General features: G+C 47.6%; 2 protein-coding genes and 1 pseudogene across 2 annotated transcripts; 1 reads left to right on the top strand and 2 right to left on the bottom strand.

Annotated features, from left to right (window-relative positions):
- Positions 1-15,183: 15,183 nt before the first annotated feature.
- LOC125507811 (uncharacterized) lies at positions 15,184-16,550 on the bottom strand. The gene has a single exon (XM_048672349.2). The coding sequence runs from the start codon at positions 16,407-16,409 to the stop codon at positions 15,432-15,434; it is 978 nt and encodes a 325-aa protein (XP_048528306.2). The 5' UTR covers positions 16,410-16,550; the 3' UTR covers positions 15,184-15,431.
- A 345-nt stretch (positions 16,551-16,895) lies between these two features.
- On the bottom strand, positions 16,896-17,423 carry LOC147990102 (uncharacterized). Its single transcript, XM_087537104.1, has one exon. It carries the CDS (start codon positions 17,421-17,423, stop codon positions 16,896-16,898), a length of 528 nt encoding a protein of 175 aa, XP_087393230.1.
- A 433-nt stretch (positions 17,424-17,856) lies between these two features.
- Positions 17,857-18,390, top strand: LOC147990101 (25S ribosomal RNA; annotated as a pseudogene; the record flags this gene model as incomplete).
- Between the last annotated feature and the right edge of the window lie 3,599 nt (positions 18,391-21,989).

Genomic DNA, 21,989 nt, shown 5'->3' with positions numbered 1-21,989 from the left:
CCTTCTTATCCGCCAAATACTTGGGGCAGTTCCGCTTCCAGTGACCAGTCTGCTTGCAGTAGAAGCACTCAGTTTCAGGCTTAGGTCCAGACTTGGGTTTCTTCTCTTGAGCAGCAACTTTCTTGCTGTTCTTCTTGAAGTTCCCCTTCTTCTTCCCTTTGCCCTTTTTCTTGAAACTAGTGGTCTTGTTGACCATCAACACTTGATGCTCCTTTTTGATTTCTACCTCCGCAGCTTTCAGCATTGCGAAGAGCTCGGGAATAGTCCTGTTCATCCCTTGCATATTATAGTTCATAACGAAGCTCTTGTAGCTTGGTGGCAGTGATTGGAGAATTCTGTCAATGACGCAATCATCTGGAAGATAAACTCCCATCTGAATCAAGTGATTATTATACCCAGACATTTTGAGTATATGCTCACTGACAGAACTATTCTCCTCCATCTTGCAGCTATAGAACTTATTGGAGACTTCATATCTCAACCCGGGCATTTGCTTGAAATATTAACTTCAACTCCTGGAACATCTCATATGCTCCATGACGTTCAAAACGTCGTTGAAGTCCCGATTCTAAGCCGTAAAGCATGGCACACTGAACTATCAAGTAGTCATTAGCTTTGCTCTGCCAAACGTTCATAACATCTGATGTTGCTCCAGCAGCAGGCCTGGCACCCAGCGGTGCTTCCAGGACGTAATTCTTCTGAGCAGCAATGAGGATAATCCTCAAGTTACGGACCCAGTCCGTGTAATTGCTACCATCATCTTTCAACTTTGCTTTCTCAAGGAACGCATTAAAATTCAACGGAACAACAACACGAGCCATCTATCAACATAAACAAGCAAGATACTATCAGGTACTAAGTTCATGATAAGTTTAAGTTCAATTAATCATATTATTTAAGAACTCCCACTTAGATAGACATCCCTCTAATCCTCTAAGTGATCACGTGATCCAAATCAACTAAACCATGTCCGATCATCACGTGAGATGGAGTAGTTTCATTGGTGAACATCGCTATGTTTGATCATATCTACTATATGATTCACCTCGACCTTTCGGTCTCCGTGTTCCGAGGCCATATCTGTATATGCTTGGCTCGTCAAGTATAACCTGAGTATTCCGCGTGTGCAACTGTTTTGCACCCGTTGTATTTGAACGTAGAGCCTATCACACCCGATCATCACGTGGTGTCTCAGCACGAAGAACTTTCACAACGGTGCATACTCAGGGAGAACACTTCTTGATAATTTAGTGAGAGATCATCTTATAATGCTACCGTCAATCAAAGCAAGATAAGATGCATAAAAGGATAAACATCACATGCAATCAATAAAAGTGATATGATATGGCCATCTTCATTTTGTGCTTGTGATCTCCATCTCCGAAGCACCGTCATGATCACCTTCGTCACCGACGTGACACCTTGATCTCCATCGTAGCATCGTTGTCGTCTCGCCAATCTTATGCTTCCATGACTATCGCTACCGCTTAGTGATAAAGTAAAGCATTACAGCGCGATTGCATTGCATACAATAAAGCGACAACCATATGGCTCCTGCCAGTTGCCGATAACTCGGTTACAAAACATGATCATCTCATACAATAAAATTCAGCATCATGCCTTGACCATATCACATCACAACATGCCCTGCAAAAACAAGTTAGACGTCCTCTACTTTGTTGTTGCAAGTTTTACGTGGCTGCTACGGGCTTAAGCAAGAACCAATCTCACCTACGCATCAAAACCACAACGATAGTTTGTCAAATAGACTCCGTTTTAACCTTCGCAAGGACCGGGCGTAGCCACACTCGGTTCAACTAAAGTTGGAGAGACAGTCGCCCGCAAGCCACCTATGTGCAAAGCACGTCGGGGGAATCGGTCTCGCGTAAGCGTACGCGTAATGTTGGTCCGGGTCGTCTCGTCCAACAATACCGCTGAACCAAAGTATGACATGCTGGTAGGCAGTATGACTTATATCGCCCACAACTCACTTGTGTTCTACTCGTGCATATAACATCAACATATAAAACCTAGGCTCGGATGCCACTGTTGGGGAACGTAGTAATTTCAAAATTTTCCTACGCACACGCAAGATCATGGTGATGCATAGCAATGAGAGGGGAGAGTGTTGTCTACGTACCCACGCAGACCGACTGCGGAAGCGTTGACGCAACGTAGAGGAAGTAGTCGTACGTCTTCCCGATCCGACCGATCCAAGCACCGTTACTCGGGCACCTCCGAGTTCTTAGCACACGTACAGCTCGATGACGATCCCCGAGCTCCGATCCAGCAAAGCGTCGGGGAGGAGTTCCGTCAGCACGACGGCGTGGTGACGATTTTGATGTTCTACCGTCGCAGGGCTTCGCCTAAGCACCGCTACAATATGATCGAGGTGAAATATGGTGGCAGGGGGCACCGCACACGGCTAAGGAACGATCTCAAGGATCAACTTGTGTGTCTAGAGGTGCCCCCTGCCTCCGTATATAAAGGAGCCAAGGGGGAGGGGGCCGCCGGCCAGGAGGAGGGCGCAGGAGGAGTCCTACTCCTACCGGGAGTAGGACTCCCTCCCCCCAATCCTAGTTGGACTAGGATTCCCCGAGGGGGAAAGAAAGGGAGGGGGCCGGCCACCTCTCCTAGTCCTAATAGGACTAGGGAGGGGGGGAGGCGCGCGGCCACCTTGGGCTGCCCCTTTCTCCTTTCCACTAAAGCCTATTAAGGCCCATATGGCTCCCGGGGGGTTCCGGTAACCTCCCGGTACTCCGGTAAAATCCCGATTTCACCCGGAACACTTCCGATATCCAAACATAGGCTTCCAATATATCAATCTTTATGTCTCGACCATTTCGAGACTCCTCGTCATGTCCGTGATCACATCCGGGACTCCGAACTAACTTCGGTACATCAAAAATGCATAAACTCATAATAACTGTCATCGTAACGTTAAGCGTGCGGACCCTATGGTTCGAGAACAATGCAGACATGACTGAGACACATCTCCGGTCAATAACCAATAGCGGGACCTGGATGCCCATATTGTCTCCTACATATTCTATGAAGATCTTTATTGGTCAGACCGCATAACAACATACGTTGTTCCCTTTGTCATCGGTATGTTACTTGCCCAAGATTCGATCGTCGGTATCCAATACCTAGTTCAATCTCGTTACCAGCAAGTCTCTTTACTCGTTCTGTAATACATCATCTCGCAACTAACTCATTGGCTGCAATGCTTGCAAGGCTTATGTGATGTGCATTACCGAGAGGGCCCAGAGATACCTCTTCGACAATCGGAGTGACAAATCCTAATCTCGAAATACGCCAACCCAACATCTACCTTTGGAGACACCTGTAGAGCTCCTTTATAATCACCCAGTTACGTTGTGACGTTTGGTAGCACACAAAGTGTTCCTCCGGTAAACGGGAGTTGCATAATCTCATAGTCATAGGAACATGTATAAGTCATGAAGAAAGCAATAGCAACATACTAAACGATCGGGTGCTAAGCTAATGAAATGGTTCATGTCAAGCAGATCATTCAACTAATGATGTGACCTCGTTAATCAAATAACAACACTTTGTTCATGGTTAGGAAACATAACCATCTTTGATTAACGAGCTAGTCAAGTAGAGGCATACTAGTGACACTCTGTTTGTTTATGTATTCAGACATGTATTATGTTTCCGGTTAATACAATTCTAGCATGAATAATAAACATTTATCATGATATAAGGAAATAAATAATAACTTTATTATTGCCTCTAGGGCATATTTCCTTCAAAACATGGGTATCCCTTGAGCACAGCTCACAATATCACTTGGGGGCTATGTTCGAACCATAGTCACACCTCTTGATAGGCTTAAGGCCACCAGGGAAATCACTTGGGGGCTCTGGTCATATCCGAACCTTAGCTTATACCCTCTTGATCAGCATAAGGGCACCAGGGAAATCACTTGGGGGCTTGGTCGTATCCGAACCATGGCTACACCTCTCGATAGGCATAAGGCCATCAGGGAAATCACTTGGGAGCTATGGGTTCGAACCATAGTTACACCTCTTGATAGGCATAAGGGCACTAGGGAAATCATTTTGGGACTTGGTCATATTCGAACCATAGCTACACCTCTTGATCGGCGCAATGCCACAATTATGACTACATGGGGGCTCTGGTCGTATCTGAACCATAGCTTAAACCCTCTTGATCATACATATACATCATCATATATTGCATCATACGTTGCATCATCATTACGTCATCATAGCATGTATCATATGTGCATGGATATACCGGTTTATATGGCAGGAATCTGTTTTTCAAACCAGGTTATATTATTCAAAATCTTTAATAGCCAACATGGCTGAATTTTATTATGATTATCAATAACCAGTATTATGATTAAGGTTTTCAAAGTCGCTTTCGCGCAATGACTATCATATTATCAATGGATATGATTTATTCTACAATTGAAGGAATAGTCCCGAGTCGCTGCAGGCTTATGACCCGGCACTTGGGGGCTACATTATTCAAGTTGGGATTACATCAAATACACAAGTCTCATGTCACTGCAAGCATGCACCATGACACTTGGGGGATAATGCAAAGTCATTGTTTGCTCACTTATTGAAGAACCGACTCATCACATCGTAATGAGCCGGCCCTTGGGGGCTACCAATTGCTCATGTCAACAAATCAAGGTACACAAATTTTCATCTATTATTGAAGGATCCACCGCTCAGTTCGTAAATCACAAAGCTCTCAACCTTGTGGACGTGGGTTCAAGCCTCATGATGGGGGTTACATCATATAGTGTTATTTGTAATTTAGTATATATAAAGTCCCAGCTCAATATTATCTCACTGAGCCGGCCCTTGGGGACTACACGTTGTTGTTCAAAGTCTACATGATTATATTTACAAAGTCCCTGCTCATTATTGCATAATGACCCGGCCCTTGGGGGCTGCACTGGTTGAAGTTTTTATAAGCATAAGGCAATTTCAAGTCCTAGGTTGCTGCAAGCATGACAACCCGGCACTTGGGGGCTACATATGTGGAATATTCAGTTCTGACTCGTGATTGAGATGAACAACCTGGATCTCTTCAAGCTTGTGACATTCATATTGAAGCAAGTCTTAAGTTGTTGCTATACTACCTTCTTCAGACTTGGGGGCTACAAGTGATAGGCATATAAGAGGTACATTTTCAAGATTGATGTTAACTACAATTATGACCCGGTGCCATCAATATTTGTAAACCGGCGAAGTTCTACATTCTTAAACCGGCAAAGTTCTACATTCTTAAACCGGCAAAGTTCTACATTCTTAAACCGGCTGAAGATCAGATGAATATTTCAAAGATCAATATTTTTGTTAAGCATTGGGAGCTGAGTCAAAGGAGTTATTCTTCACAATATTTCTCTGTGACAAATCAATGTCAGCAAATTGATTATGAAGTTGGCCTATTGACCCAGATTTTATAGAAGGAAGTAACAAAGACATAAGGATGATCAGGATCAGTTTAACATGGATAAATCCAAATTAAACTGGGGGCTAATGTCGGGGATATACCCCGCGGTATGATCCGGTCGGAGTTATAACCCGGCTGGGACTTAGTAAACCAGCTGACAGTTAAGACAGATGGCTAAGACGGTGGTAAACCGGCAGGTGGTAAACCAGTTGGTGTTAAGTCAAACGGTAAACCGGCAGGTTGTTAAACGGGCTGACAGTTAAGACAGACAGGTAAAACAGGCAGTTAACCCAGATGGTAAACCGGCAGGTTGTTAAACCGGCTGACAGTTAAGACATGAGTTAAGTCAGATGATAACTCAGCAGACAATCATAAACCGGTAGACCGTCTTAAACCGGCACCAGTTATAACCCGACAGATAGTGATAACTGGGTTGCCAAGAGTTATGAAGCCCGAGACGTTATGAAGCCCAAGATGTTAAGAAGTCCATGAAGAGAAGTCATAATAGTTAAGTCAAGCCCGAGTTGGACTCTACATGTAACCCGCTCCTTTAACTTATATAAGGAGGGGCAGGGCTCCCCAAAGGGGGAGGAGGAAGAAGAAACAATTTTAAGGGCTAGGGTTAACTGGGGGAGCCGGTTTACGACGACTTCCGCATGATCATAATGAGATCTAGCCACAAACAGCATGTAGGGTTATTACCGGATGATGTTTCCCGGGGCCCGAAGCTGTCTAAATCTTTGTCTTGCGTGTTGCGTCTCTCGATTCCGATCAACCCCTTCAAGCTACCACATAGATGCGTTGGCCTCACGACTAAGTCCTCACACTAGGACATCTGCCGTGGTGATTCCACGACAGGTACCCAGAATAGTGAATTCCATAGTTCGCAGTACCTTGCAAATAACGCATCACTCGCTCAACAGCATGCCAATGCACATCTCCCGGATTGGAAACAAACCGGCTCAGTTTGCACACAGCAAATGAGATGTCAGGACGAGTAGCACATGCTAGGTACATCAGTGAACCAACCACTTGAGAATATCTCAATTGATCTACAGTCGTGCCTTCGAACTTTCGAATCCGCACGCTATGATCATATGGTGTTACAGAAGGTTTGCAGTCCGAATATCCAAAATGGCTTAAAATCTTCTCAACATAGTGGGATTGCAAAAGTGTAATTCCACCCTCGGAATTTCTCAGTAGCTTGATGTTCAGGATAACATCAGCCACACCCGGGTCCTTCATCTCAAAGTTGTGAGATAGAAAAGACTTGACCTCCTCAATGACCTTGAGGTGGGTCCCAAATATCAGTATGTCATCGACATACAGACACAGTATAACTCCTTCGCCCCCATCATAGCGATAGTATACACATTTGTCAGCTTCGTTCACAACAAAGCCAGCAGATGTCAGAGTAGTGTTGAACTTCTCATGCCATTGCTTAGGCGCTTGTTTCAGGCCATACAGAGATTTCACTAGCTTACACACCTTTCCTTCCTGACCATTTACTACAAAGCCATCCGGCTGTTGCATGTAAATTTCCTCGTCTAGCTCTCCATTAAGGAAAGTCGTCTTAACGTCCATCTGATGAACGAGAAGACCATGCAAGGCAGCCAAAGCGAGTAACACTCGAATGGTTGTCAGTCTAGCCATAGGTGAATAAGTGTCAAAGAAATCCTATTCTTCTTTCTGGGTATAACCCTTGGCCACAAGCCTAGCCTTGTACTTCTCAACGGTACCATCGGGCCTAAGCTTCCTTTTGAACACCCACTTACATCCTAGTAGTCGACAACCATAAGGACGATCAGTGATCTCCCATGTCCCATTAGCCAAGATGGAATCCATCTCACTATGGACCGCAACCTTCTAGTAGTCAGCATCCGGAGATGCATAAGCTTCTGAAATGGAGCTGGGAGTATCATCATCCACGAGGTACACGAGGAAATCATCACCAAAAGACTTTGCAGTCCTCTGTCTCTTGCTCCTAACAGGAGCTTCCTCGTCATCCTCCATGGAACTCTTATCACTTTTATGTTCATAATATTCCATCAGAATAGCAGGTTCAGGAGTCTCATCAGATTCCAGTCTAGAATTGCTTTGCATATCTCTCATGGGGAAAATATCCTCAAAGCATGTAGCATCCCTAGACTCTATAATTGTACCGACCTTCTGGTCAGGTACCTCAGATTTCACCACGAGAAATCTATAGCCAACGCTATGCTTGGCATAGCCAAGAAAAACACAGTCCACGGTCTTTGGTCCCAACTTGCGCTTTTTGATTATCGGCGCATTGACTTTCCAAACATCCCCAAGTGTGCAAGTAAGAGAGTGTAGTTCTTTTCTTTTCTCATTGCTCATAGGGAGTAGTCTCATTATCCATTGTGGGAACTTTATTCAGGACATGACAAGATGTCAATACAGCCTCCCCCCACCATGCCTTGGATAAACCTGATGTATCTAACATGGCATTAACCAAATCAGTTAGAGTACAATTTTTCCGTTCAGCAACCCCGTTTGACTGGGGTGAGTAGGGAGGCGTCCTCTCATGAATAATACCATGTTCCGCACAGAATAAATCAAACTCATTAGAAAAGTACTCTCCACCACGATCAGACCGGACTCGTTTTATTTTCTTCTCAAGTTGGTTCTCAACTTCAGCCTTATAGACTTTAAAGTAGTGTAGAGCCTCATCCTTAGTATTTAACAAATACACATAGCAGAATCTAGTGGAATCATCAATCAGAGTCATGAAGTATTTCTTTCCACCTTTAGTCAACACACCATCCATCTCACAAAGATCTGAATGTATGAGCTCTAGAGGTGCCAGGTGTCTCTCCTTCGCAGGCTTGTGAGGCTTACGAGGTTGCTTAGCTTGCACACACGCATGGCACTTAGAGCCTTTGGCTAAAGTGAAACTCGGGATTAAGTCCATCTTAGCTAGCCGCGTCACACAACCGAAATTTATGTGACAAAGACATGAATGCCAAATCTCAGATTCGTTCACATTAGAATGAATTTGGTTCACGACTTTATTACAGAAATCCTCCATGGAAAGGCGGAACAAACCGCCACAATCATATCCTTTTCCAACAAATAGTCCATACCGAGATACGACTACTTTGTTAGACTCAAATACTAACTTAAACCCTTCTTTACATAGAAGGGAGCCACTAACGAGATTCTTCCTTATGGCGGGGACATGATGCATGTTCTTTAGTTGCATGATCTTTCCCGAAGTAAACTTCAGATCTACCGTGCCAACACCATGTACAGAAGCATGCGAGCCATTCCCCATCAGGACGGAACAATCTCGTGCGACCTGGTAGGAAGAAAACAAAGACACATCAGCACACACATGCATATTGGCCCTAGTGTCAATCCACCAATCGGTGGACTGACAAACTGAAAATATGGTAAACAGATTACCATACCCACATGCTGCATCATTGTTGCTCAGAGTGACATTCATAGACTTAGAGTCATGTGCTGGCTTCTTGTACTTGTTTGGGCACTTGTTTGCCCAATGTTCATCTGAACCACAAGTAAAGCAACCATCTCTCTTTTTGTCTTTCTTCTTACCCTTCTTCTTAAAGGTAGTATTTTGCTGGACAGAGTTCTTTCCCTTGAACTTGTGGAAGTTCTTCTGCACCACATTGGCGCTAGAAGAACCCTTTTCCCCTTTCACGTGTGAGTCCTTTGCTCTCGAGTTCTGCTCAACACTGAGATGACCAATGACATCCTGAACAGAGAATTCACGTCTCAAGTGCTTGAGAGAAGTAGCAAAGTTCCCCAACTAGGAGGGAGTTTCGCAATAATGCAACCCGCGACAAACTTGTCCGGTAACTCACACTTCAGGAGCTCCAGCTCCTTAGCAATGCACTGTATCTCATGAGCCTGGTCCAATACAGAATGGTTATCAACCATCCTGTAACTATGGAACTGCTCCATGGCATATAACTCACTGCCAGCATCAGTTGCGCCGAATTTGACTTCGAGCGCATCCCACAAGTTTTTGGCAACCCCCATATGAATATATGTGTCAACCAACTTGTCTCCAATCACACTCAGAATTTCTCCCAGAAAGATTGTGGTTGCCTCCCTAGACACCTTCTCCTGTTCAGGAGCAATCGTTTCTGTGAGAGACAGACCACCAACCCAGAACACGTTCATTGCCGTGAGCCACAAGGTGGTCCTAGTCTGCCAACGCTTAAAATGCGTCCCGGTAAACTTTTCCGGTTTCAGAGTAGCAGCAAAGCATTGAATCGAAAAGTGCCTAAAATAAGGTTTTTGGATTGTTGGAGATATTAGCACTTTTCCGATTAGACTTATCCACGAGTAAACAGTAAGCATGGTATAAAAGGTATGCATCGCATAGCGATACCTGAGCATATTAGCATGTACAGAACATAGAATCGAACCTTTTATGAACATCACATATACGGCTAGCATAAGTACGAGTAAACGAGGGATGAACAGATCATACCCTCCGGTTGGCCAGGCCAACGCGGCGGCGACAGCAGCAGTCTCGGCGTCGTCCGTGGCCTTCTTCTTAGTGGCGTCGTCGTCGGCCATGGTGTCAATGCAGAGGAAGTAGTGGAAGTAGAGGAGAACGGAGTTGGGGACGAATCGGGAGCAGTCGCGTCGAGACGCTCCCCAAAAACCTTATTGCCGTTCTCCCGGGCAGGATCTCGAACGACGGGGTTTCGGAGGCACCTGCTCTCCCGACCAGCCGTGCACGCGGTCGTCGGGATGGGATCGCCGGAGGAAGCACAGAGTGAGGAACAGTAGATGACGGCTAGGTCAAGCGAGAGGGAGTGAGAGTGAACCGAACTAGGTTACTTCACTAGCCAGAGCCTTCTTATATAGTCCGTAAGGAAGAAAGTCATGGGCCTTGCCGAGGCCCACGACCGAGCGGCCCACTCCCGGCAAGGGAGTCGACGAATCCGGTCCCGGCAAGGGTCGCACCCCCAGCAAGGGAGTCGACGAATCCCGGCAACGCAAGTGAGCCCACAGTCCAACGTCTTGGACAGTGGCCCACATGTTAGCGACTCGTTAATTAATCCCTGATTAATTAATTCATTCCTGAGCGGCAAAAATAAGTTTCGGCTCGGCTCATTCCCGCAACCCGCGGCGCGCGAGGCAAGGCGTGGCGAGGCGGGCGGCGGAGGAGGAGGAGCGTGCATGTACCACTCCTCTTCCCAAGCTCCCAATGGCAAGTGGTAGAGCAGCCCTTATAAAAAGGTCTCAACTCTCCTCAACTAACAACGTGGGACTAAACTTCCCACCACCTACCATCTCATACATGGGCCTCAAGATTAACCAGGGATTAGAGTCTTATATGGGCCTGTATACTCCCTCCATTCCGATTTACTTGTCGTGGTTTTAGTTTAAAGGAAGTATTTCCATAGAACGTCCACGGCGCTTGGGTGAACAGTAGGAGGAAGGGGATCTCCTGGTGGGCTGGGCCACTAGGCCATCTAGGCCAAGGCCCAACGGGGAGGGGGGAGGCTTCTTTCTTTTTTCTTTTTTTGTTTTTCTTTTGTTTAAGTTATTTATTATCTGTTCTTATTTTATTTTAGTTTTATAAAACATAAGACTAGTCCTTAAATTAATGCTTTAGTTTACTCTACTGCCACAAAGTGTTTGGTACACAATCAAAATAGTTTACATTTTTACAATTCTTAAAAAGGCATTTAATTAATTGTTTTACCATTGTTTTACTTATTTTAGGACCTTTAAACACTTTGTCAAATGTTGGCTCCTCCACCAATATTGACTATGAATTATTTGCCACATTTTGAACACTTTAATTTTCATGTTTGAGAATTTTATTAATTCACTTATAATTTGAAATTGAAATTGAATTGTGTTTGAATCAAAGCAAGATTAGCAACAGTAATTACGATGACTTGTCACCGTTAACATGGGATTACTGTAGCCTAATTATCCGGGCGTCACAGATGAACCTGAGGTAGCTCTGATTACCATGAAAGAAAAGAGATGAAGGGTATGCCTCTAGACAGGGACGTGTGCGTGTTAAATAGAGAACAAGATTACAATCGGGTCGGCAGGTCGTTGTGTTAGCTTGACCCCTCATCCAAGACTATACAAGATAAGGATCTCTAATCTCCAACAACCTTCCCAAGGTTACAACACACGCACACTAGTTACACCCGTGACATATGTTACATTACAGCTACAACTAGTATCATTTAACAGGGCATACATATTCTCGTACAACGTACATGTATTGTTTTCGTGCAGAGCGCGCACAAGTGTCTTTTCATCTGCACCCGACAAGGCTAATCTCAAGTCCGTGATAAGTACTCCCTCCATTCCACAATGTAGTGATTCCTTTATCCCCGTGGTTCATCTTTGACCGTAAATTTAACTACCAAGATCGATTGCGGCGGGAGCAAAAATTATATTAGTGAATTCGCATTCGAAAAAAGTTTTTAATTATGTAACTTTTTCTCCCGCCGCAATCAGTCTTGTTCGTTAAATTTGTAGTCAAAATTCAATCTCGAAAAACGTGGGCATACTATATTTTGAAATGGAGAGAGTACTCGTAACACATAGACTGGTCGAGCTAGCTAGTTCTGTACCCAATCACACCACGGTTTTCCTCTCCCCAACGTTTTACTACTTTACTGCAGGCCATCGACTGCTAGCGGTAGGAGTATATTACGTATTCTTTTGACGTCATTGGCGCAGGGCAAGATCAGGGAGAGCAACATAAGAGGAGCTAAGCAGGCGACGTTGAAGATGCTGGCGCAGAGGGCTCGGGTGACCTCACGGCATACGCCGGCAAGGTTGAGGCCACCGAGGTTCTGCTGCTCTGCTACCTTTTTTTTGACAACTAAAGTTCCCTCTCTATTCATTGATGATACTCCCTCCATTCCATAATATAGTGCTTCTTCTATGTACGTGCTTTAACTTTGATCGTAAATTTAACTACCAAGACCAATTGCGGCGGGAGCAAAAATTATATCAGTGATTTCGTATTTGAAAGAAGTTTTTAATTATGTAACTTTTTCTCCCGCCGCAGTCGGTCTCGTTCGCTAAATTTATGATCAAAGTTCGACCTCGAAAAACGCGGGCGCATTATATTTTAAAATAGAGGAAGTACATCTTTAAGTAAAAGAGGAAGAAGCTCATTAGGAGGCATTTCAATCCACTCACTGCAGAATTTAGATCTAGCTACACTAGCTAATTAATGAGCAACAGAGTTTGCTGCTCTCTACCTAGTGCATCGATCGAACACAGTGGTAGTGGTGTTGGTAGGGAAAGAAGACGACTATCGAAGGCAAGGGAATTCGGGGGCACACTCAGAGTGTGAAAGTAGGAGATATCATCCTTGGTGGGAAATTTCCTCCTGATGAGAAATTTCGAAACCTTTACAAGATGATATCGGTTTGGATCACGAGTGTACGGCTTGTGCAATGGTCACCACACTGTGGCAACAAAAATGCTACACAACGACGCCCCCCTCCCCCCTCGCCCATGATTTTACTCCGAAGGGTCTGTTGGGATTCGTCTAGCGGATCGATTACATAAAAAATCCACAAACACACTTAAAAACTGTCACTGACACAAGGGCCCGTATTGTGCCCTTTTTTTCAATTTCTCTTCATGTTTTCTTGCGTTACAAAACTTGTGGCCTATATGTGTTTTTAACACGACCAGCCGATCATAGACCTACTCGTACTTAACATGGTAACCAAACATGAAGGACTTGATACACTTTCCTAATCTAACATTTAAGGTGTACTTTCGAACTAGAGGGAGAACTCAATGTTAAGCTTCGAAACCAGATAAATTCTTAAAAAAAAAAGTTAAAAGAAGTAGCACAAATCTTAAAGTAACCCCGGACCGTGGATCCAGTATTGATTTTCTCAAGGTAAGGGTTGCTTCGGAAAAGAAAATTTGAACAAATCAAACAGTTGAATTGGTGCTTATGGCCATACTGTTCATCCAAATGCACTTACTTTGATCCATATGAGTATAATTTTGCACTCGGCACACACATTATGTAATGAGGTAAATACACCAGGAGTCATAGAACTTGCACGTGACGGTCAGTTTGGTGCACAAACTTGTAAAATACGTGTTTCTGGTCATCAAACTTGCACAAACGTTCATATACGGTCACATTCCATGTACGCGGACGTATCCGTGGTCTATGTGGCATGCCAGCATGGCCAGGGCCCACCGTAAGCCCGCGACGCATGGTAGATCTGCAGGCTTTTTCTTTATTTACGTATTATACACCTATTTTTTTAACTTATTAAGCCCCTAAAATAAAATTATTTTTTATTTACGTATAAAGCCCCTAAAATAAAATGGAAAAACAAGGGATGGTTCGGTTACGAACTAGGGACGTGCCACTACTAGGCTCGGGTTAACAACCACCAAACCGATGATCATTCATGTCTAGGTAGCACAAATAATTTTTATATCATATAAACATGGCCGAAAAATCAATTTTACAAGAAATGTAACCCAAAAAAAAGGGAGCACCGTGGCTCGACTATGTGACCTCGTGATCAATGTTAACTAAGATTACCACCAGGTTTCAAAAACACAACATATCCAAATGGGATAAATATTTTTCATGTTGTTATTCCTTCTTGTTCTATGTAAGAAAAAAATTATATTTTTGTGTTTGTGATATTTAATAAATGTTTATGTGTTACAAAAAAGGTGTGTGACATTTAAAAAAATGTTTAAACATTGTAAACCACATTTGTGTAATTAAAAATGATACGTTGCATTTTAAAAATGTTCGTGCATTCCAAAAAAACTGGTCATGACATTTTTTAAATGCCTATACAATGTATAAAACTGTTTGTGTAGCTTAAAAATGTTTTGTACCATCCGAAAATGTTAAAAACATAGTTGAAAAAAGTTTCAAAACTTGTATTTGAAAAAAATGTTAATCATATGTTTCAAAAGTATTAAGCATATATTTTTTAAAATACTCCAAACATAGATGTATACTGGAGTATTTAAAATATATATATATATATATATATATATCATAACATAGATGTATACTGGAGTATTTAAAACATCAAAACATATGTGTATCATATGGAGTATATGTTTCAATACACATAAATTTCAAAACTTGTATTTGAAGAAATGTTAATCTGGACAGGTTGTGTTGATTAACTTTTTTTAAATACAAGTTTTTGAAACTTTTTAAAATGTTGCATACATTTTTTTGTAACACATAAATATTTTTTGAATGTCACAAACACAAGAATATAAATTTTTTTCTTACATCTGGACGTGTTGTGTTGTCGGTGGTAATCTTAGTTAACCTTGACCACAAGGTCACATGGTCGAGCCACGGTGCTCATTTTTTTCTGTGTTACATTTCTTGTAAAATTTATTTTCAGTCAATGTTTACATGATAAAGAAATTAGTCGTGCTATATAGACATGAATAGTCAGTAGTCTGGTGGTTGTACACGTGAGACTACTAGGGCACGTTGCAGCTTCAAAACCCCATATCGCTTGCTTTTTAATTTTATTTTTAGGGGCTTAATACGAAAATAAAAAAAGGCAAAGGCTTCTCTGCAGATTTAGATGCTACAGCGGATGACAGTGGGCCCTGGCCACACTGGAATGCCACATAGGCCATGGATACGTTCGTGTACATGAAATGTGACCGTATATGAATGCTCGTGCAAGTTTGATGACCAGAAACACGTACTTTACAAGTTTGTGTACCAAACTGACCATCGCGTGCAAGTTCTATGACTTCGGGTGTATTTACCTCTTATATAATCCCAACTGCCAGGCATGCATGTCTTCGTGCACTGACAAGCGGATCATCAGACAACATCTTATGAATCGTCTCAAATCATCTTGGAGCTAGCTAGGTACTACAGTACTAGTAGAGAGAAAGCTTAGTTCGTAGTACTACCGTGGTGGAGTCGTCGACATGCAGGACGCGGCTAGCTAGGCAGTAGTTTCAGGGATCTGCTCCGTCGCCACCGGCTGCAGCTCCACGCCGTTGTCGCCGTCGACGGCGAGCCGCTCATACTCTCCGATGTAGTCGAGGTGGACCTTGTCGACCACCTCGTGGTGGTGGTTCTTAAACACCATGTAGATCACCGGCTGCGCCGCCAGCGTCAGCAGCACCACCGCCCACAGAGCCACGAACGTCGCCACTCCCGTGGCCAGCTGGAACCCGAGGCCGAGGCCCAGCGCGTCGTCTAGCACCAGCCGCGCGAAGGCCAGCTGCAGGGCGACGAAGCAGCCGTCGAGCGTGAGGAAGACGGCCGCCGCGGGCCAGAACTTGCCGGCGAGTAGCGCACGGCTCTTGCGCAGAGCGGCAAATTCGACGGCGTCCTCGAGCACCGACGCGACGCAGGCAAGGTGGAAAACTGGGGCGACGTAGGCCGCCCCGGCGAGGCAGGCGGCCACGCCCAGCAGCTGCAGCGGTAGGCCGGCCTCGTAGTGGAGCAGGAGCAAGGCGGCGAGGAAGACGAAGAATATGACGAAGGCGAGTGCGAGTGCTAGGATGAAGGTAGAGACGAGCCGCGTGAGAGGGAAACGGGGGAGGTGCCGCTGGAGGCTCCAGGAAGCGGGGAGGTCGCCCTGGGTACAGTAGAGGGAGGCGATAAGGAATACGTAGACGCCGGTGCAGAGGAGGGAGAAGAAGACGACGAGGATCATGGAGAGGCCCTCGAAGAGTAAGAAGGCGCCCCGCACGGCGACGAAACGGATGAGGTCGGAACCGTCGTCGGCCTCGAGGAGGGAGCTGAGGCCGCGGAAGGCGGCGACGTGCTCGAGCAAAAGCGCAGAGAGCAGCACGGCTTCCAGGACGGCCGGCCCGTAGGGGAGGATGGAGCAGTGGATCACACGGCAGGTCTCGCGGCAGATGCCGGCGAGCCCGAGGTCCCCGAGATCCTGCTGCTCGGCTGCCCACTCCATTGATCGCCGAGCACGTACGGTGGTGGTTGAGAAGAAGCAAAGTGAACTAGCTACTGAACTGAAGGGAAGAGGAAGGGGAATGAAGATGGAAATGCTCGCCCGTTGGTGGCCCTGACGAGGCAGAGAGAGTTCACGTGAGAGCGCGAGGCATCGTTTTAAGGCGACGGGTAAACGGCGGGAGTAAGAGCATCTCCAACAGGCGCCCAACGCGGCGCGCGCAAAAAACAGTTTTAGCACGTGCCCATCGTCTGATTTGGCGCGGCGCGCTACGCCCGCTCCGGCAGCCGCGCTAAAATGCAGCGTGCGCGGGCCGCTCCAGCAGCGCGCAAAAAATGCAGCACGCACACAATAATTTTCGAACCCATAGATAAAATAAAAACTAGATAGATTGCATAAATAAAAAAATGATACAAAGATATTTTACATCGGTGCAACTAGATAGATAGTTCGAAAGCATAGATAAACTACGGCGCAACTAGATGGAAACTACTCTAAGTCGCTATCATCATCACCATTATCATCCTCGGCGGTGTCGTCCGAGGTGTCTAGCCAGATGTCCAGCCACCGATCATCGTTCGGCGCGAAGAACGACTGCCCACCTGCTGCAACGATGTCGGACTGCGCATTCGCCAACGCCTTCCGCTGACGCCTTTCCAACCGTGTCTCGCGGCGCCTTCGCGTGTCCTCCTCGCGGCGCCTTGCCCAGTAAGCCTGCTCGTAGGCGACGTCCTCCGGATGGCGCTGGCGCCACTCCGCCATGACCCGCTCGTCCTCCTGGGCGACGAGGAGGCGGCGTTGCCGCTCGGCGTGCTCCGCACGGTCTTCCGCCGTGTTCGGACGAGGCAGAGGGGCGAGGTTGAGCGCTTGCTGGAGCGTGTACACATCTTGAAAGTTCATCTGGCCGCGCGGCCGTCCTAGCCGGAGTTTGCCGGAGCGTATCTCCGTGGTGTAGCAGCCGCTGGGGCGCAGGCGGACGCCGCGGTAGCCGGACGCTCCTCGGCGGCGCGGCGGCATGGCGGCGCGTCGGTGGCGTGGCGCTGGAGCGGCGCGTGGCGGAGAGGGAGAGGAAGAGGGGAAGAGGAAGTGTGGAGAAGCGCGTGGCGAAGCGGCGAAGCGGCGCGCAGCTTTATAGGCACGCGCGAAGTGGCGCGCCAAATCTTGCGCGCGAGCTGGCACCTTTTCGCGCGCGCGCAAACAGTTCGGGCGCGCGCTTGTTTCCCGTGGCCGCTGGAGCGCGGCAAACCGCCCCGCGCGCGCTAAAAGCTGGGTTTACCGCGCGCGCGTCATTTGGGGCGTTTGTTGGAGATGCTCTAACTATGACTCTCTTAAGGTAGCCAAATGCCTCGTCATCTAATTAGTGACGCGCATGAATGAATTAACGAGATTCTCACTGTCCCTCTCTACTATCCAGCGAAACCACAGCCAAGGGAACAGGCTTGGTGGAATCAGCGGGGAAAGAAGACCCTGTTGAGCTTGACTCTAGTCCGACTTTGTGAAATGACTTGAGAGGTGTAGGATAAGTGGGAGCCCTCACGGGCGCAAGTGAAATACCACTACTTTTAACGTTATTTTACTTATTCCGTGGGTCGGAAGCGGGGCATGTCCCCTCCTTTTGGCTCCAAGGCCCGGTCTTACCGGGCCGATCCGGGCGGAAGACATTGTCAGGTGGGGAGTTTGGCTGGGGCAGCACATCTGTTAAAAGATAACGTAGGTGTTCTAAGATGAGCTCAACGAGAATACAAATCTCGTGTGGAACAAAAGGGTAAAAGCTCGTTTGATTCTGATTTTCAGTACGAATACGAACCGTGAAAGCGTGGCCTATCGATCCTTTAGATCTTCGGAGTTTGAAGCTAGAGGTGTCAGAAAAGTTACCACAGGGATAACTGGCTTGTGGTAGCCAAGCGTTCATAGCGACGTTGCTTTTTGATCCTTCGATGTCGAACTCCATCGCGCGACCCTATTCTGTTTGGTTTCATTTGTTTGAGGTAAAACGGACAAACCTCACGACCTAGCACGCGACGTTCTGAAACCATCTTGTCCATTTTGTATCCGGTCTGATCTATCTCGAACGCAAACATGCGTCCGGTTTGGGTCCAGACGGACAACAAATGAACGCGCTGCTCGTCCGCATCGAGGCCTTGTGGCTGGCGGCCACTTACCTCCCACCGCCCTACATAAAATGTGCACGTGTGGCCGGTCCCACCTGTCATCCGCCCAGATGCGCGGTAGGCGTCCTTCTTAAATGGGAAGCCGTGAACCGGTCGCAGTCCACGTTCCCACTCCAGTCGCCGCGGCCTCCTCGAAACCCGACACCCAAACCCTAGCTCCCCCTTCCCCTTCCTCGAGCTCGCCGGCCACGGACAACCATGGTGTGGTAGACCGGCCGCAAGGGGGCGCACGATCACGAGGTTGGCTCGTCGTCGGGCCGCCGCTGCGGCGGCGTCAAAGCAAAGGCCGCATCACCCCCATGGAGGGCTCCGCGCCTGCCCCATGCACCATCGACCGACAATACATCCACGCGGATGTTTGCCGTCGTTATTAGGAGACGAGGATGCCGCTCCCCTGAAGCGACGTTCACCTGTCCAATAACTGGCATTTGTCCGCAGACCGGGTGCCGATCCCGACGAGCGGCCGTGTCCGCCACGAGGAGATCGAACGCCACCGCCGCCTCCTGCCAGACGATCTGTTCTACGACCCCAGGTACGCCGTCGACTCTGCCTTCTGGGACTTGTGGTTTCGGGACGAGCACGACACGCGGCACGCGTCCTTCTTTGTCGACACCTCATCGGGGCCGCGGCGGCCACGTGAGCGCTGCGCGCGTGCTCCGAGCCCTCCCCACGTGTGTGGGTGTACGAGGGTGCGCGACATCACGTCGACGCCGTCACCATCGCCTTCGCCCTCACCGTCGCCACCACCACCTCCTCGCATGACAGAGGAGGAGGAGGAGGCCCGACTCCTTCAACGTGTCATGGAAGACTACATGAACACGCGCAATGAGCGCCAATGGGAGGGCCTGGAGACCATGATTGCCCTCTCTGCGGCCGGCGACGTGGCCGTGCCAGAGCTGGAGATGAGGGACGTCAAGGAGGAGGTGAGGGAGGAGGTGCTGGAGGAGAAGCCCGTCGTCGCGTTCCACCCGGGCCTAGTGGGCCAGCGGTGGAGCTGGTCGTGCACGGCCGCGGACATGGCCGACGGCTTGGGGGTCGTGAACTGGTGCCCTATGCATCCGCGGTCACCGGAGCGCGAGACGTCGCCACGGGATGAGGTGGTCCAGGCGCCTCCCACCTTCCAGGAGCCTCCCGCCTTCCAGGGACCAACCCACCTCTGGACTCCGCCACCCTACATCGACATCACTGGCGACGAGGACGACAATGGCGACGGGCATGACACCGACGAGCACGGCAGGAGCGTGGGGCGGTGCTTTTCTTTTGTTTTTTATATTAATTATGTATATGTGAACTGTGGAACGGGGCCGTTCTAGTACCGGGATGTTTAATTATGTTCTTATGTTTTTATGCTTTTATGTTTGCGTTTATTATATTTTATTTCGGCTTTTCTTTTGAGTTTTTGTGATTTTTTTATATCACATCCACCCCGGACATGATATGGGGTGTAGCCGCGCGTTGGACGCACCAACACAGCAACTGCCACAAACAAACATGAACTATTCGATTGCCGCCTTAAACGGACAAAAGCAGGCTAAAACGGACGTTCGTTCAGGGTCACGTGCGCTGGAGTTGACCTAAATTGTGTTTCAGCAACCAACGGCTAGGCCATGGACCAGTTTACTGGCCCTGTTTGGATACTCTAACTCAGTTAGAGGTTAGAGTTAGATTCTAACTCTGAACTAACCCTGAACTACCTCTAACCAAAGAGGTGTTTGGATGGCAGGGTTAGATGGAGCACGGATACGGCGAGGCACCTTCATGAAAGGTGCAAGAGGGAGGGAGGGAGAGGATGAGAAGCTTCGAGGAAGTGAAGAGGGATCTGCTACGAGAAGAGCGAGAGAAAAATGTGTTTTTAGTGATCCCGAGAAGAACTAACCCAAATAAACGCCTCTTAGGTGGGTTGGTTTTTTTGGATAGGTTAGACGCATCTAACCCAAACTAACCTTTTTATTTGGATACTTTTCGATTAGTTGAGTCCAAACTAATTCAAACTAACTCTAACCCATGAAGACCACTACTCAGTCCCCGCGCGCGCCTAGCTAGCTTCACACTTTGCTGCACGCCATCCACTGCAAGCAAAGCATCAATTTTTGCACTGGAATGGAGGGGCATGCATATCTGCATGCATCAAGCCATGACCACCAAAGCAATCACGTAAGTAGTAAAAGGACAAGACTGCATCAACAGAGACGGGAGACGATGGAGACGTGAGGGTGGTGCTCCTGTCCTACAAACTTTTGTATTTAGAGGCCCAATAATATTTAGAAAAAAAGTTGTGTAGTAGACATCAACTCTGCCTTCTAGGACTTGTGGCTTCGGGACGAGCATGACACACGACGCGCGTTCTTCTTTGCCGGCACCTCATCGGGGCCGCGACGGCCACGTGAGCGCCGTGCGTGCTCTGAGCCCTCCCCACGTGCATGGGCGTACGCGGGTGCACGGCATCATGCCGACGCCGTCACCATCTCCTTCGCCCTCTCCGTCGCCATCACCACCTCCTCGCATAACAGAGAAGTAGGAGGCTCGGCTCCTTTAACGTGTCATGGAAAACTACATGAACACGCACAATGAGCGTCAATGGGAGGGCCTGAAGACCATAATTTCCCTCTCTGCGGTCGGCGACATGGCCGTGCCGGAGCTGGAGATGAGGGACGTCAAGGAGGAGGTGAGAAAGGAGGTGCTGGAGGAGCAGCCCGTCGCCGCGTTCCACCCGGGCCTGGTGGGCCAGCGGTGGAGCTGGTTGTGCACAGCCGCGGACATGGCCGATGGCTTGGGGGTCGTGAACTAGTGCCCTATGCATCCGCGGTCACCGGAGCGCGAGACGTCGCCACAGGGTGAGGTGGTGCAGGCGCCTCTCACCTTTCAGGCGCTTCCTGCCTTCCAGGGACTGCCCCACCTCTGGACGCCGTCACCCTACATCGACCTCACTGGCGACAAGGACGACAACGGCGACGGGCACGGCAGGAGCACGGGGGCGGTGCTTTTCTTTTCTTTTTTATATTAATTATGTCTATGTAAATTGTGGAGCGGGGCCTTTCTAGGACCGTGATGTTTAATTATGTTCTTATGTTTTTATATTTGCATTTATTTTATTTTTTCAGCAATTTTTATGAGTTTTTGTGATTTTTTTATATCACATTCATCTCGGACATGATATGGGATGCAGCTACGCGTTGGGGCACCAACATGACAACGGCCACAAGCAGACATGAACAACCATATTGTCGCTCCAAACAAACAAAAGCAGACTAAAACGGGCGTCCGTTCGGAATCATACGCTGAAGTTGGCCTAAATTATGTTTCAGCAACCAACGGCTTGGCCACGGACCAGTTTACTACTCAGTGCCTATTCGACAACGGGCCGCTCCAGCTACTCCGCTTTGCCCAGCGCTGAAATACGGAGCCATGGAAT

This window comes from Triticum urartu, chromosome 1A (assembly GCF_056163025.1).
Source record: "Triticum urartu cultivar PI428250 chromosome 1A, HENAU_Tu73, whole genome shotgun sequence".
NCBI classification, from domain to species: domain Eukaryota; kingdom Viridiplantae; phylum Streptophyta; class Magnoliopsida; order Poales; family Poaceae; genus Triticum; species Triticum urartu.
This window is presented reverse-complemented; position numbering and strand designations above follow the sequence as displayed.